We start from the raw sequence: 12,052 nt of genomic DNA, 5'->3' as shown, positions 1-12,052 counted from the left end.
AAACCGAAAAATACCTGAAACATTTTAGTTTACGTGTATTGAGTCGAGTATATTACATTTTCACTTTCTTAAATAACTGGTGGAAAATATTGAACTTTTCATCCATCCATCCATCCATTATCTGTAGTCGCTTATCCTGTACAGAGTCGCAGGCAAGCTGGAGCCTACCCCAGCTGACTATGGGCGAGAGGTGGGGTACACCCTGGACAAGTCGCCAGGTCATCGCAGTTGAACTTTTCATGATATTCTAATTGTTTGAGGTGTGTGTGTGTGCGCGCGCGTGTGTAAATTTGCTTATAATTAACCTAATGTGACTGTACTCCTTAAATTGTCAGACACATGATCTGAAATTATATATTCTATCCACGTTCACTGGATATGAGCAATCGCGCACTCTGCTTGGCTACTCTACTACTAGGATATCAGCTCATGAGTAGAGAAAAACAAAATGGCGGCGCGTGTTGCTGAACCAACTGAGGACGAAATAAAAACTGTACTCGAAAACAAAAAAAAACCCAAAATATAAAAAAAAGCAACAAAGTACGGAATAAAAGTATTTGATGGCAAGAAAGTCTTTTTTTTCTTCAAGAATTATCGCATTTTTCACAAATTGCTACTGTCTTTTTGCCAGTTTGTTTACATTAAGCGGAAATGATTTTGTCAGATGTTTTGTATAAAGTTTTTATTTATCGAATTTGTAAAAAATAAAAATGCTCTGTTTCTTGAAATCCAGTGAATGTGGATAGAATAAAACAGTTATTCCACTCAATCTCGTCGTACATGACTTATTGCCAACTCGGAGCTACGCCCCTTGTCAGCTATCCGCTCATGTGCGACTTGATTTCGTAGAATAACTGTTATATATCCAGCTTCAAACAGGCCCACATCACTCCTCTGCTAAAGAAACCCCCCTTAGACCCCTCTATCATCCAGAACTACCACCCCGTTTCTCTTCTCCCTTTCTTGTCAAAGACGCTTGAACGTGCTGTTGCTAACCATTTCTCCTCTTTTCTCTCACGGAACAACTTCCTGGATCCTCACCGGTCCGGCTTTCAAGCCGGACACTCAACTGAGACTGTGCTTCTCTTCGTCAGTGAGGCACTTTATGCAACACGTGCTGCCTCCCTCTCCTCTGTCCTGATTCTCCTGGATTTTTCTGCTGCATTTGACACTGTTGATCACCCCATCCTCCTGTCATCCTTATCAGCTCTAGGGATCTGCGGGACAGCCCTAGAATGGTTCAAATCCTACCTCTCTGGTCGCTCCGTCCAGGTTACCTGGTCTGGTACTGTATCAGCACCATACCCACTTACCACTGGTGTCCCTCAAGGTTCAGTCCTTGGTCCGCTTCTCTTCTCCCTCTACACCCAGTCTCTTGGCCTGATTATCTCTGCTCATGGTCTGTCCTACCAGTGCTATGCTGATGACATCCAACTGTTTCTCTCTTTTCCTCCTTCTGACACACATATATCTCCGCTCGCATCTCTGCTTGCCTGCATGACATCCAGATCTGGATGGACAACCATCACCTGAAGCTCAACCCAAGCAAAACAGGGGGTACTCTACATTCCTGCTCCATTGTCATCTACCTAGGGGACATCTCTAGGTCACCTTCACCCAGTGTGAGGAACCTCGGTGTCATGTTCAATGACAAACTCCTCCTCAGCAAACATCGCTGCAGTGACCCAGATGTGTAGATTCCTCCTCTACAGCATCCGAAGAATCTGCCCTTTTCTTACCACCTACTCTACTCAGCTCCTGGTCCAAGCTCTGATATTCTCCTGCTTATAATACTGCAACTCTCTCCTCGCTGGCCTCCCAACTTCTGCCATCAGACCCGTGCAGCTTATCCAGAATGCTGCAGCTTGCCTGATCTACAACCTCCTTCGTTCTTCCCATGTCACCCCTCTGCTTGCCAGCCTTCACTGGCTGCCTATCACAGCTTGCATCAAATTTAAGACATTGCTGCTTGCTTACCAGGCTGTCAAGGGGTTAGGGTCAGCATACCCCCAGAGACTGATCTGCCCCTACATGCCAGCCAGATCATTACGCTCTGCTACTACTGGTTGCCTGGCCCCTCCTTCTCTCCACTCCTGCCCAGCCCACTCAAGACTGATGTCTGTCCTGGTTCCCCGTTGGTAGAATGGCCTTCCCATTGAGGTCAGGACTGCTGACTCCCTGCCCACCTTCAAGCACAGACTGAAGACTCACCTCTTCAGGCTGTACCTCTCCCCTGTTTCCCTGCCCTCTGTGTAACTGCATATTGGTCTAGATCAACCCAGGCTTTGTACTGTCTAGTCTGGGGTTAGTTGTTTTGAATTTTCTATTTAGTTATAATTTTATATGGTTGGTTTGTTTCCTTGGCTGTTTTAGTATTGGAGCTTCAACAGCATATAACACTAGATATTGCTGTCACTTGTTCAGTTGGCACAAGAGCTTTCTTGTCTAGAAGTTCAGCACTTTGTGTACCTGACTTTTGCACTCGTCGTACATTGCTCTGAATAAGAGCGTCTGCTAAATGCCATGTAATATCATGTGTCTCACAATTTAAGGAGTACAGTAAGATTAGGTTACTTTTAATAGAAGATGTTTGTAGATGGCGTGCTTGCAAATTTAACGCTTTGATACATTTAATAGCGTTTCATCTTCACTAGGCAGTCCCCCCAGGATTTCGCGGGCCTTTTTTGTGATTGTTGCAGGCTAAAATGTCTGATGTTGTGGGGGGTTTTCCAAAAAATTGCGATGAAAGTTGCGGTGTTTTTTAGGTATTTGTTGCGATTACATTGCGGGAGGAAGTGAAAGTTGCGAGAAATTGTTGCGATTTTCTCTTTTTGTGATTAAAATTTAGTGATATGTTAAATATTAAGTTATTACTGAAAAACTATTGATTAAAAAAACAAAGACACTGAGAAATGGTCCTATAAACAACTTTACCAATATGAAAGATTACCAGGACTACAAAAATGCAGAAAAATAGGCTTTACTTATCCAAATGCACCTGTTGGTTCAAAAGTTAAAGTGCATAGAACCTCACAGAACAACAGGAAGTTACCTTAAAATATAATATAAATGCCTCAGCTTTCATGTAAGAAAAAAAAACTATTAATACTAGTACTGTGTGCAGGCAGTCTCTCCTGAAGACTAAATTAAACAATAATTATAAACTAATAAAATAAATGGCTCAGGCTTCATAGAAAAAAAAAAACAATTTGAACAGAATCTCACAGTATGATGCTGAAGCTGCCTAAACAATGGAAAATAAAATACCATTTTGGCAAAAATGTTGGCATCCATTAATTTCTTGTATTAAGTAAAAAAATAATGTAAAGTGCGCACAGTCCTTCACTGTAAAAATAACACACTTTCAGTAACAGAACTTAAGCCTATATAAACACTGACTCGCACATGCTGCTTCTCTTGAACGTATACACGGAAGTAAGGCGGAAGGTAGTTTGTCAACGTCACCTCAAGACGATGTCAACGATTGATCAAATTTGCGGGAAAGTTGCGGTGATTGGATATGATTGCAACACCGCCCGGAATTCGCGGGGATTGGTTGAATTTGCGTTGAAGTTGCAAATCGCAACATCGCGAAATGCTGGAGGGTCTGACTAGGCATGTAACAATTCACCCAGTTCAGAATTAAATTCAATTCACAGTACTGGGTTCACAATTCAATTTTCCCATGATATTTATTGAAAAAATATTAAATGAAGAAAAATTTTATTTCCAAAAAAAAAGCAACATTTATTTTCCTATTCATCAACGTAAACATTCCTTTTGTTCAGTTAAAAAATTTTTTTCATGGTTTTAATAATCAACAATAATTACTCACATTTGTAAATACAGAAGCAAAATAATAGTCTCTTAACTAGAATATTTCTTTTATTAAGAATTAAAAAGGTTAATAACAAACAAGGCCTGAAGGTTTTATGAACATTTGTACTTCCTTAATTATTCTTCTCTTTTCTTTAGTTTTCAACAGACTGTAAAAAGAGAGCTCCGTTTTCTTGTTAAATCTATTTGTAGTCAATCGTATAGTCTCTTTCCCATTTTAGATTTGTTTTCCGTGTCTTTTGCAGTCTTATTTCTGCGTGAATTCCCATTACTGTGTGTAAAATGCCCCCTGCTGTCTAGACAACGCAATTACAGCTAGAAAAAATAAGAAATTATCCACCCTGATAATCACGATTTTTTTTTTAATTTAATCGATTCAAATCATCATACATTTGTATCGCGATTCATCTTCATATGATATATATCGTTACATGTTGACTCTTCACATTTTTTTAATTTACCCCTCCAAAGCTATTGTGTGTTGATAAATAATTAGTGCTGTCAAAAATGTCGCGTTATTAACGCGTTAACTTGACTCAATTTTAACGGCGATCATTTTTTTATCGCGAGATTAACGCTCTGTGACATGATGCCACGCCCCGCACAGCCAGAGTCCTCTGCCCTCCCCCGAAGAGCCACGGTGCTCGGCTTAGGTTTCGTTTTCCCATCGGCGGCTCCAGCCCCACTTTGCAGTGGCTGTGACAAGATGTGTTATGCTCTGCAATAAAAAAAAAAAAACATTGGTACAACCAGTGTTCGAACTATGCCGATATTTTCGGGGGGTCCCTTTTTTTCCCTTGGGGGGGTGCTTGCGCTTGTCTCAGAGCGCGGATCTCCATCGCGCGCTCACTTCGGATATGCAAATGCTTCCCGTTACACACGATTGCTTTGTCAATAAACATCATTTTGCCAATATTTTAGAGACCCTCAACATTTCCCAAATCATGTTTTCAAGGGATCTCATGTCTGTTTCAGGGGATCTCGGATCCCCCGAGTACCCCCGTAGTTCGAACGGTGAGCAAGCCCATTCACTTTTTTATGCTGATAAGAGAATTACAATGGTTTTTCATGTGACAAAAATGTGCGATTAAATTGCGATTAATCGCGAGTTAACTATGACAGTCGCGACATTAATCGCGATTAAATATTTTAATCGCTTGACAGCACTATAAATAATATTTAATCATCAGTATTAATTTGCATACAGGATATAGAAAAACATCAGAAGTGTATTTTTGCACATCGGTATTTACCATTTTCTTTCTCCTGTCGCTCCTCAGAGATGTGTTTCTTAAAAGACCTACAGATGTCCGTGAATTTGCTGCAGGTAGGACATTTGCATTAATGTCTCATAAATTGTTCTACTATAATTCATATAGATTTAGATGATTACTAATGTGAATACTGTGTATTGGAACAAAGTTTTTCTCTCTCTCTCTCTCTCTCTCTCTCTCTCTCTCTCTCTCTCTCTCGGATTCATTAGCTACTCATTAGAAGTCAGTGTGGTCACATCATTAATTAAATTGAATTGGTTGACAGTGCTAGAGGACTGAAGCCATTGCAAAAGCCTGAATTTGTAGACACTTGCAGTCATTCAGGTTTTACCTGTCCAGAAACAAGCACGTTGATGAAGACCAAAGGGAGGATTTTGGTTTGTGGGTTCTTTTTTTATGGAAAATTGAAAGAAAGGATGTTATTCTTTCTAATCACAAAATCGCAGCTTGTTATTATTGAAGAATATTGATTACAATATTCTTTATTGTCACCATATAAGTACATTGATATTTGGTTAGTAACTCCCAGTAGGATAGAAAAGAATAGGGGTGTATAGAGATTAAACACATGGATTAGTAGAGATGATAATGGTCCAGGTGTTTATTAGATGTACTCATGGACAGTTGACAGTGCTATAGTGCAGTGAATTTAATAAGTAAATAATAGCAGCACAGTGATATTTGATGTTGGTTGAGTTTCATCTTCCATAAAGTACCTTCTTGTATGTGTTAAACTACAGAATCAAGGACTGAAAACTGTATACATAATGTATCAAAATGGAGTCCTTGATACAGCGCCATCCACAATTATTGGCACCCCTCATTAAGATATGTTCCAGGGTTTCCCATACGTAGACCACTGTGTGGCGCAGCGCCACACAATGGATTCCTATCGCCACACAATCAGACTTGCGATTTTAAAAAAAAATTCCGTTGTGTATCGTTCCATTCATTCATAGTGCCCTTTCTTCTTGTTCACGCGCGCACACAGAGACAGAGAGAGAGAGACGAAGAGGCGTGTACACAGGCCTGCCGTTGCACATATACCCGGACTGCAAGTAGGCCTGTTAGGCTAATTAAAAATAACGCAGCCTTCCTGATTCGTCTTCCGACCCCTTATTTTAAAAGGTTGCCTACATCGTGCTCGTGATGAGCTTTATCATAGCTTTCTTGGCTTACATGAACCGGACATCCCTGAGTCAGGCTATAAACCAATTTTGATGCATATAGTAGCAGCTTGACGCGAGGGGACGGCCTTATTGCATTATCCCGTTTATCCCGCTTCAGCATTCATGCAAGTTATTAATAATGGCTTGACATTCACAATAAATAAGGATTTCCCACTAGCCTAAATAAAAGGTTGTTATACTCGCGGGGATGCCTAGTTGATGCTATCTGAAGCATAAAATCTGAATATTTTAAGAAACATCTTTATTAGCTTTATTGGTGAAGCAGATTAACCATCACTGCATCACTGATACGCACACACACTGGCAGCTGATTCGCCCACTCCTCCTCTCCATGCATACTGCTCGCGTAGGGCACTTGAGGTTTTTTTTTTTCAGGAAGCCACGCAGAATTAAATGTTCTGATAGGGCATGCAGGCTTTGCACCAATTAGGGTAATGCTTTTTCATTATTGTTAGTTGCCTTGGTGTTACCTTAAGTGGTTTCTTACATCTAATTATGATAGTTTATTTTTTTATTATTTTGTTGTTACATTATACTATTTATTTCATTTTAGTATTGGTTGAGGCAAGTGTTGAGTTCAATATTTAAAATAAAAACCTCCAGCTTGTTTTTTGCAATTTATTCCTTGAATGTCAACTAAAGAATGATTGAAAGATTGCCACCAAAAAGGCAAAAAACTAAACTTTAACTTCAATTTTGGTGAGTAATTTTCATAAATTTGAAAGACAGGTTTTCCACCAACATCAAACCCAGCAAACTAATGGCCTGCCCTGTAATGTAAAGTTGGGTCAAGGAATGAAACCAGGCAGGGTTCTGGTAAAAATTGTTTTAGCTGTCTTCTCTTAAAGAACTTAAAAGAATTTAGATTGAACTGAATAATCTCAAATGCTTCTTGTAGCTTTAAAATAGTCCCAGCAGGTGACTCTGAAGAAAAATACTGTGTGTTTGAACACCGCCCGCTGTAAACACTTTGCATACACCCCAATGACCGACTCCACTGACCGCCACGACACCGCCGCGCACGATTCCTTCATCGGCACAGTGGAGCACCACAAATTGTTACCTGGTCTGTGGGAAACACTGTGTTCTGGCTTCTAATAAATTCATCTTTTTTTTTTTAATAATATAGGACAACAATGCAAAAAAAGATAAAAATCCAACCTTTAATTCAAGAGCATTTATTCAGTGGGGAAAAAAATCCCACATTAAGAAATAATTCTTATACATGAAATCATGTGTGCCACAATTATTGGCACCCCTGATGTTAATACTTTGTACAACCCCCTTTTGCCAATAAGACAGCACTTAATCTTCTATAACATTTCACAAGATGGGAGAGAGGGATCTTCGACCATTCCTCTTTGCACAATCTCTCTAAATCGTCCAGAGTCCTGGGTCCTCTCCTATGCACGCTCCTCTTCAGCTCACCCCACAGGTTTTCAATTGGGTTGAGGTCTGGGGACTGAGATGGCCATGGGAGGAGCTTGATTTTGTGTCTGGTGAACCATTTTTGTGTAGATTTGGCCACATGTTTAGGGTCATTATCTTGCTGAAAGCCCCAGTGACGACCCATCTTCAGCTTTCGGGCAGAGGCCACCAGATTTTGATTTAAAATGTCCTGGTATTTCAAAGAGTTCATGATGCCATGCACCCTAACAAGGTTCCCGGGGCCTTTGGAAGAGAAACAGGCCCACAGCATCACCGATCCTCCCCCATACTTCACAGTGGGCATGAGGTGCTTTTCTGCATACTCATCTTCTGTGATGTATTAGAGTGTTTGTTGCCAAAAAGCTCTATCTTGGTCTCATCTGACCAAAGCACACGGTCCCAGTACTGCTTAGCGAACTCTAGACGTTTACGTTTATGCTTGTAAGTGAGAAAAGGCTTTTTCCGTGCATGCCTCCCAAACAGCTTGTTGGCATGTGGATAGCACCTGATGGTTGTTATGGAGACTTTGTGACCCCAAGATGCTACTCTTTGATGCAGTTCTCTAACAGTGAGCTTTGGAGAACTTTTACTTCTATTACCATCCTCCTGACTGTGCGTGGTGGCAAGATAAACTTGCATTCTAATCCAGGCTTGTTTGCCACTGTTCCAGTTGTTTTAAACTTCTTGATGATTCCTCTGACTGTAGATATGGGCAGGTGTAGGCGAGTGGCTGTTTTCTTGTAGCCATTGCCTGACTTATGAAGGTCGACACATATCTGCCTTACTTGAATGGTGTGTTCTCTTGTCTTTCCCACGTTGAAGAGTGGATAAGAGAAATAGGCCTCTGTGTCACATCATATTTATACCCCAGGGAAACAGGATGTGATGAATTACTAATTAAAGGTTCCTAGATACTCTGATCAACTTTATAAACTCCAGTAGAAATGACAGAAATGCTTCAATTACATTTATTTTCTAGGAATTGTTATGGGTGCCAATAATTGTGAAACAGGTGATTTTATGAAAAATAATTATTTCTTAGTCAGGGATTTTTTTTTAATTCACTTGAGTTAAAGGTTACATTTTTCTACAATTTTCAGTGTGAGATTATGGTTCTGCAATAAAAATTTAATTTTAAGGCTTTTAACACATCTTAACCAGGGGTGCCAATAATTGTGGAGGGCACTGTATGTAAGGATATACAGTACCAGTCTAAATTTTGGACACCCCTACTCATTCATAGGTTTTTCTGTATTTTGACTATTTTCTACGTTGTAGAACAAACTGAAGACATCTCATCTCATTATCTCAAGCCGCTTTATCCTTCTACAGGGTCGCAGGCAAGCTGGAGCCTATCCCAGCTGACTACGGGCGAAAGGCGGTGTACACCCTGGACAAGTCACCAGGTCATCACAGGGCTGACACATAGACACAGACAACCATTCACACTCACACCTACGGTCAATTTAGAGTCACCAGTTAACCTAACCTGCATGTCTTTGGACTGTGGGGGAAACCGGAGCACCCGGAGGAAACCCACGCGGACACGGGGAGAACATGCAAACTCCGCACAGAAAGGCTCTCGCCGGCCACAGGGCTCGAACCTGGACCTTCTTGCTGTGAGGCGACAGCGCTAACCACTACACCACCGTGCCGCCCATGTGGAATTATGTGGTTAAAAAAAAAAAGTGTGTCTCATATTTTAGATTCTTCACGGTAGCCAGCGTTTACCTTGATGACTCTTTATTGGCATTGTCTTAACCAGCTTCATGAGGTAGTCATCTTAAATGCTTTTCAGTTAACAGGTGTGCCTCATCAAAAGTTAATTAGTGCAATTTCTTGCCTTAATAATGTGTTTGAGATCAAAAAGTAAATAGTAAATAATAATAAACAAGTGTTGCCAGGCAAAACAAACCTTGCCCAGTAGCACTTATAATGAATATGAAGGAAGATATTGCAAAAAAAAAAAATAGGTGCCCTATGGGTCCATGTGGCTACTGCTTATAAATAAACTTGTTTTCTGATACCATGTCCATACAGTAAATATAGCATATGTTTATGAGGCAGTAGCCACAAAAATGAAGCGTAATCCAAAAATGAGCAATTTAAAAATCACAGAAGTAAAATATAACAAGTGTCTGTACTTTTATATTATTCTACTCTTACCTCTTACAGTTTTCGAAACTGAAACCTCCGAACCGAAGCTGAGATACACACGCTTTCGCCACGACCTCTTGTCATGTCTTGTCTTGTCATGTCGCTCTTATTTCCCGGAAATGGCCCGGTGCTAGAGCTCAGTGGAACGCACTTTCCCTCTGTAATAAGCATAAACATGTCTGAAAGTGATTTCTTTACTCTAGTCCATTTATTTATAATTTATTTTATATTTATAATAATAAATCAGCAGAGCGGGGAAGTTTTTATCAATGGCGTTTAAAAGTCGGCGTGGACAAAACCCCTTCCTTTGCGTATGTAAACGAACCAAGAAACCATCCAATGACAGCAATGTATTCAAATGAGGCAGGTAGTGATCCAGTCAGCGTGTTTGTGGGTGGAGTCTGTCCGAGGCAACACTCCTGCAGTCTGAGCTTTTTTTTTTTTTACCTTTTTGGTCACCTTGACTTTGACTGGATGACCCTCAAAATTTTGGAGGTTCTTTTGAGACCAGTGCCCATCTATCTTGAAAGTTGCATGAATATTGGTCCAGCTTTTTTTCCGTAGCATTGTTTACAATAAAACAAACAAAGAAAAAGTAAATAGCCCCATTCCACAACTGGAGTAATCCATACATGTTATGTCAAGAACCGCTTAACTAAGTAAAGAGAAACAACAGCCATCATTACTTTAAGACATGAAGTGTCTTTTAATTAATAAAAATAAAGAAACACCACTGAATTAGAGGGCGTAACCAGACATTTGACTTTTGTTTGGCAAATCTAAACAGACCCTATGGGGTGTGTGTGTGTTGCTTCACTGAGAAACCTGGACTTAATCAGGTGTGATGGCACACACCACTAACCTATAAATAAATACAGCTAGAATCCACTCAATTAAATTAATTACTGCTATAAGTACAACCCTGATTCCAAAAAAGTTGGGACAAGGTACAAATTGTAAATAAAAACAGAATGCAGTGATGTGGAAGTTTCAAAGTTCCATATTTTATTCAGAATAGAACATAGATGACATATCAAATGTTTAAACTGAGAAAATATATCATTTAAAGAGAAAAATTAGGTGATTTTAAATTTCATGACAACAACACCTCAAAAAATTTGGGACAAGGCCATGTTTACCACTGTGAGACATCCCCTTTTCTCTTTACAACAGTCTGTAAACGTCTGGGGACTGAGGAGACAAGTTGCTCAAGTTTAGGGATAGGAATGTTAACCCATTCTTGTCTCATGTAGGATTCTAGTTGCTCAACTGTCTTAGGTCTTTTTTGTCATATCTTCCGTTTTATGATGCGCCAAATGTTTTCTATGGGTGAAAGATCTGGACTGCAGGCTGGCCAGTTCAGTACCTGGACCCTTCTTCTACGCAGCCATGATGCTGTAATTGATGGAGTATGTGGTTTGGCATTGTCATGTTGGAAAATGCAAGGTCTTCCCTGAAAGAGACATCGTCTGGATGGGAGCATATGTATATATACCTTTCAGCATTGATGGTGTCTTTCCAGATGTGTAAGCTGCCCATGCCACACGCATTAATGCAACCCCATACCATCAGAGATGCAGGCTTCTGAACTGGGAGCCGATAACAACTTGGGTCGTCCTTCTCCTCTTTAGTCCGAATGACACGGTGTCCCTGATTTCCATAAAGAACTTCAAATTTTGATCCGTCTGACCACAGAACAGTTTTCCACTTTGCCACAGTCCATTTTAAATGACCCTTGGCCCAGAGAAGACGTCTGCGCTTCTGGATCATGTTTAGATACGGCTTCTTCTTTGAACTATAGAGATTTAGCTGGCAATGGTGGATGGCACGGTGAATTGTGTTCACAGATAATGTTCCTGGAAATATTCCTGAGCCCATTTTGTGATTTCCAATACAGAAGCATGCCTGTATGTGATGCAGTGCCGTCTAAGGGCCCGAAGATCACGGGCACCCAGTATGGTTTTCCGGCCTTGACCCTTACACACAGAGATTCTTCCAGATTCTCTGAATCTTTTGATGATAATATGCACTGTAGATGATGATATGTTCAAACTCTTTGCAATTTTACACTGTCGAACTCCTTTCTGATATTGCTCCACTATTTGTCGGCGCAGAATTAGGGGGATTGGTGATCCTCTTCCCATCTTTACTTCTGAGAGCCGCTGC

The 12,052-nt window shown here is 40.4% G+C and overlaps 1 protein-coding gene across 1 annotated transcript in view; it reads left to right on the top strand.

The window, feature by feature from the left end:
- Positions 1-12,052, top strand: part of LOC132885955 (RIIa domain-containing protein 1-like) — a 43,042-nt gene that overhangs the window by 15,945 nt on the left and 15,045 nt on the right. The window contains exon 3 of the mRNA XM_060920487.1: positions 5,118-5,164. Within this exon, the coding sequence (XP_060776470.1) occupies positions 5,118-5,164 (47 nt within the window). The remainder of the gene's footprint in view (positions 1-5,117; positions 5,165-12,052) is intronic.

The sequence above is a fragment of the Neoarius graeffei genome, chromosome 5 (genome assembly GCF_027579695.1).
Source record: "Neoarius graeffei isolate fNeoGra1 chromosome 5, fNeoGra1.pri, whole genome shotgun sequence".
In the NCBI taxonomy this organism is placed as follows: domain Eukaryota; kingdom Metazoa; phylum Chordata; class Actinopteri; order Siluriformes; family Ariidae; genus Neoarius; species Neoarius graeffei.
The sequence above is the reverse complement of the archived record's forward strand: the minus strand, read 5'-3'. Positions and strand labels throughout refer to the sequence as shown.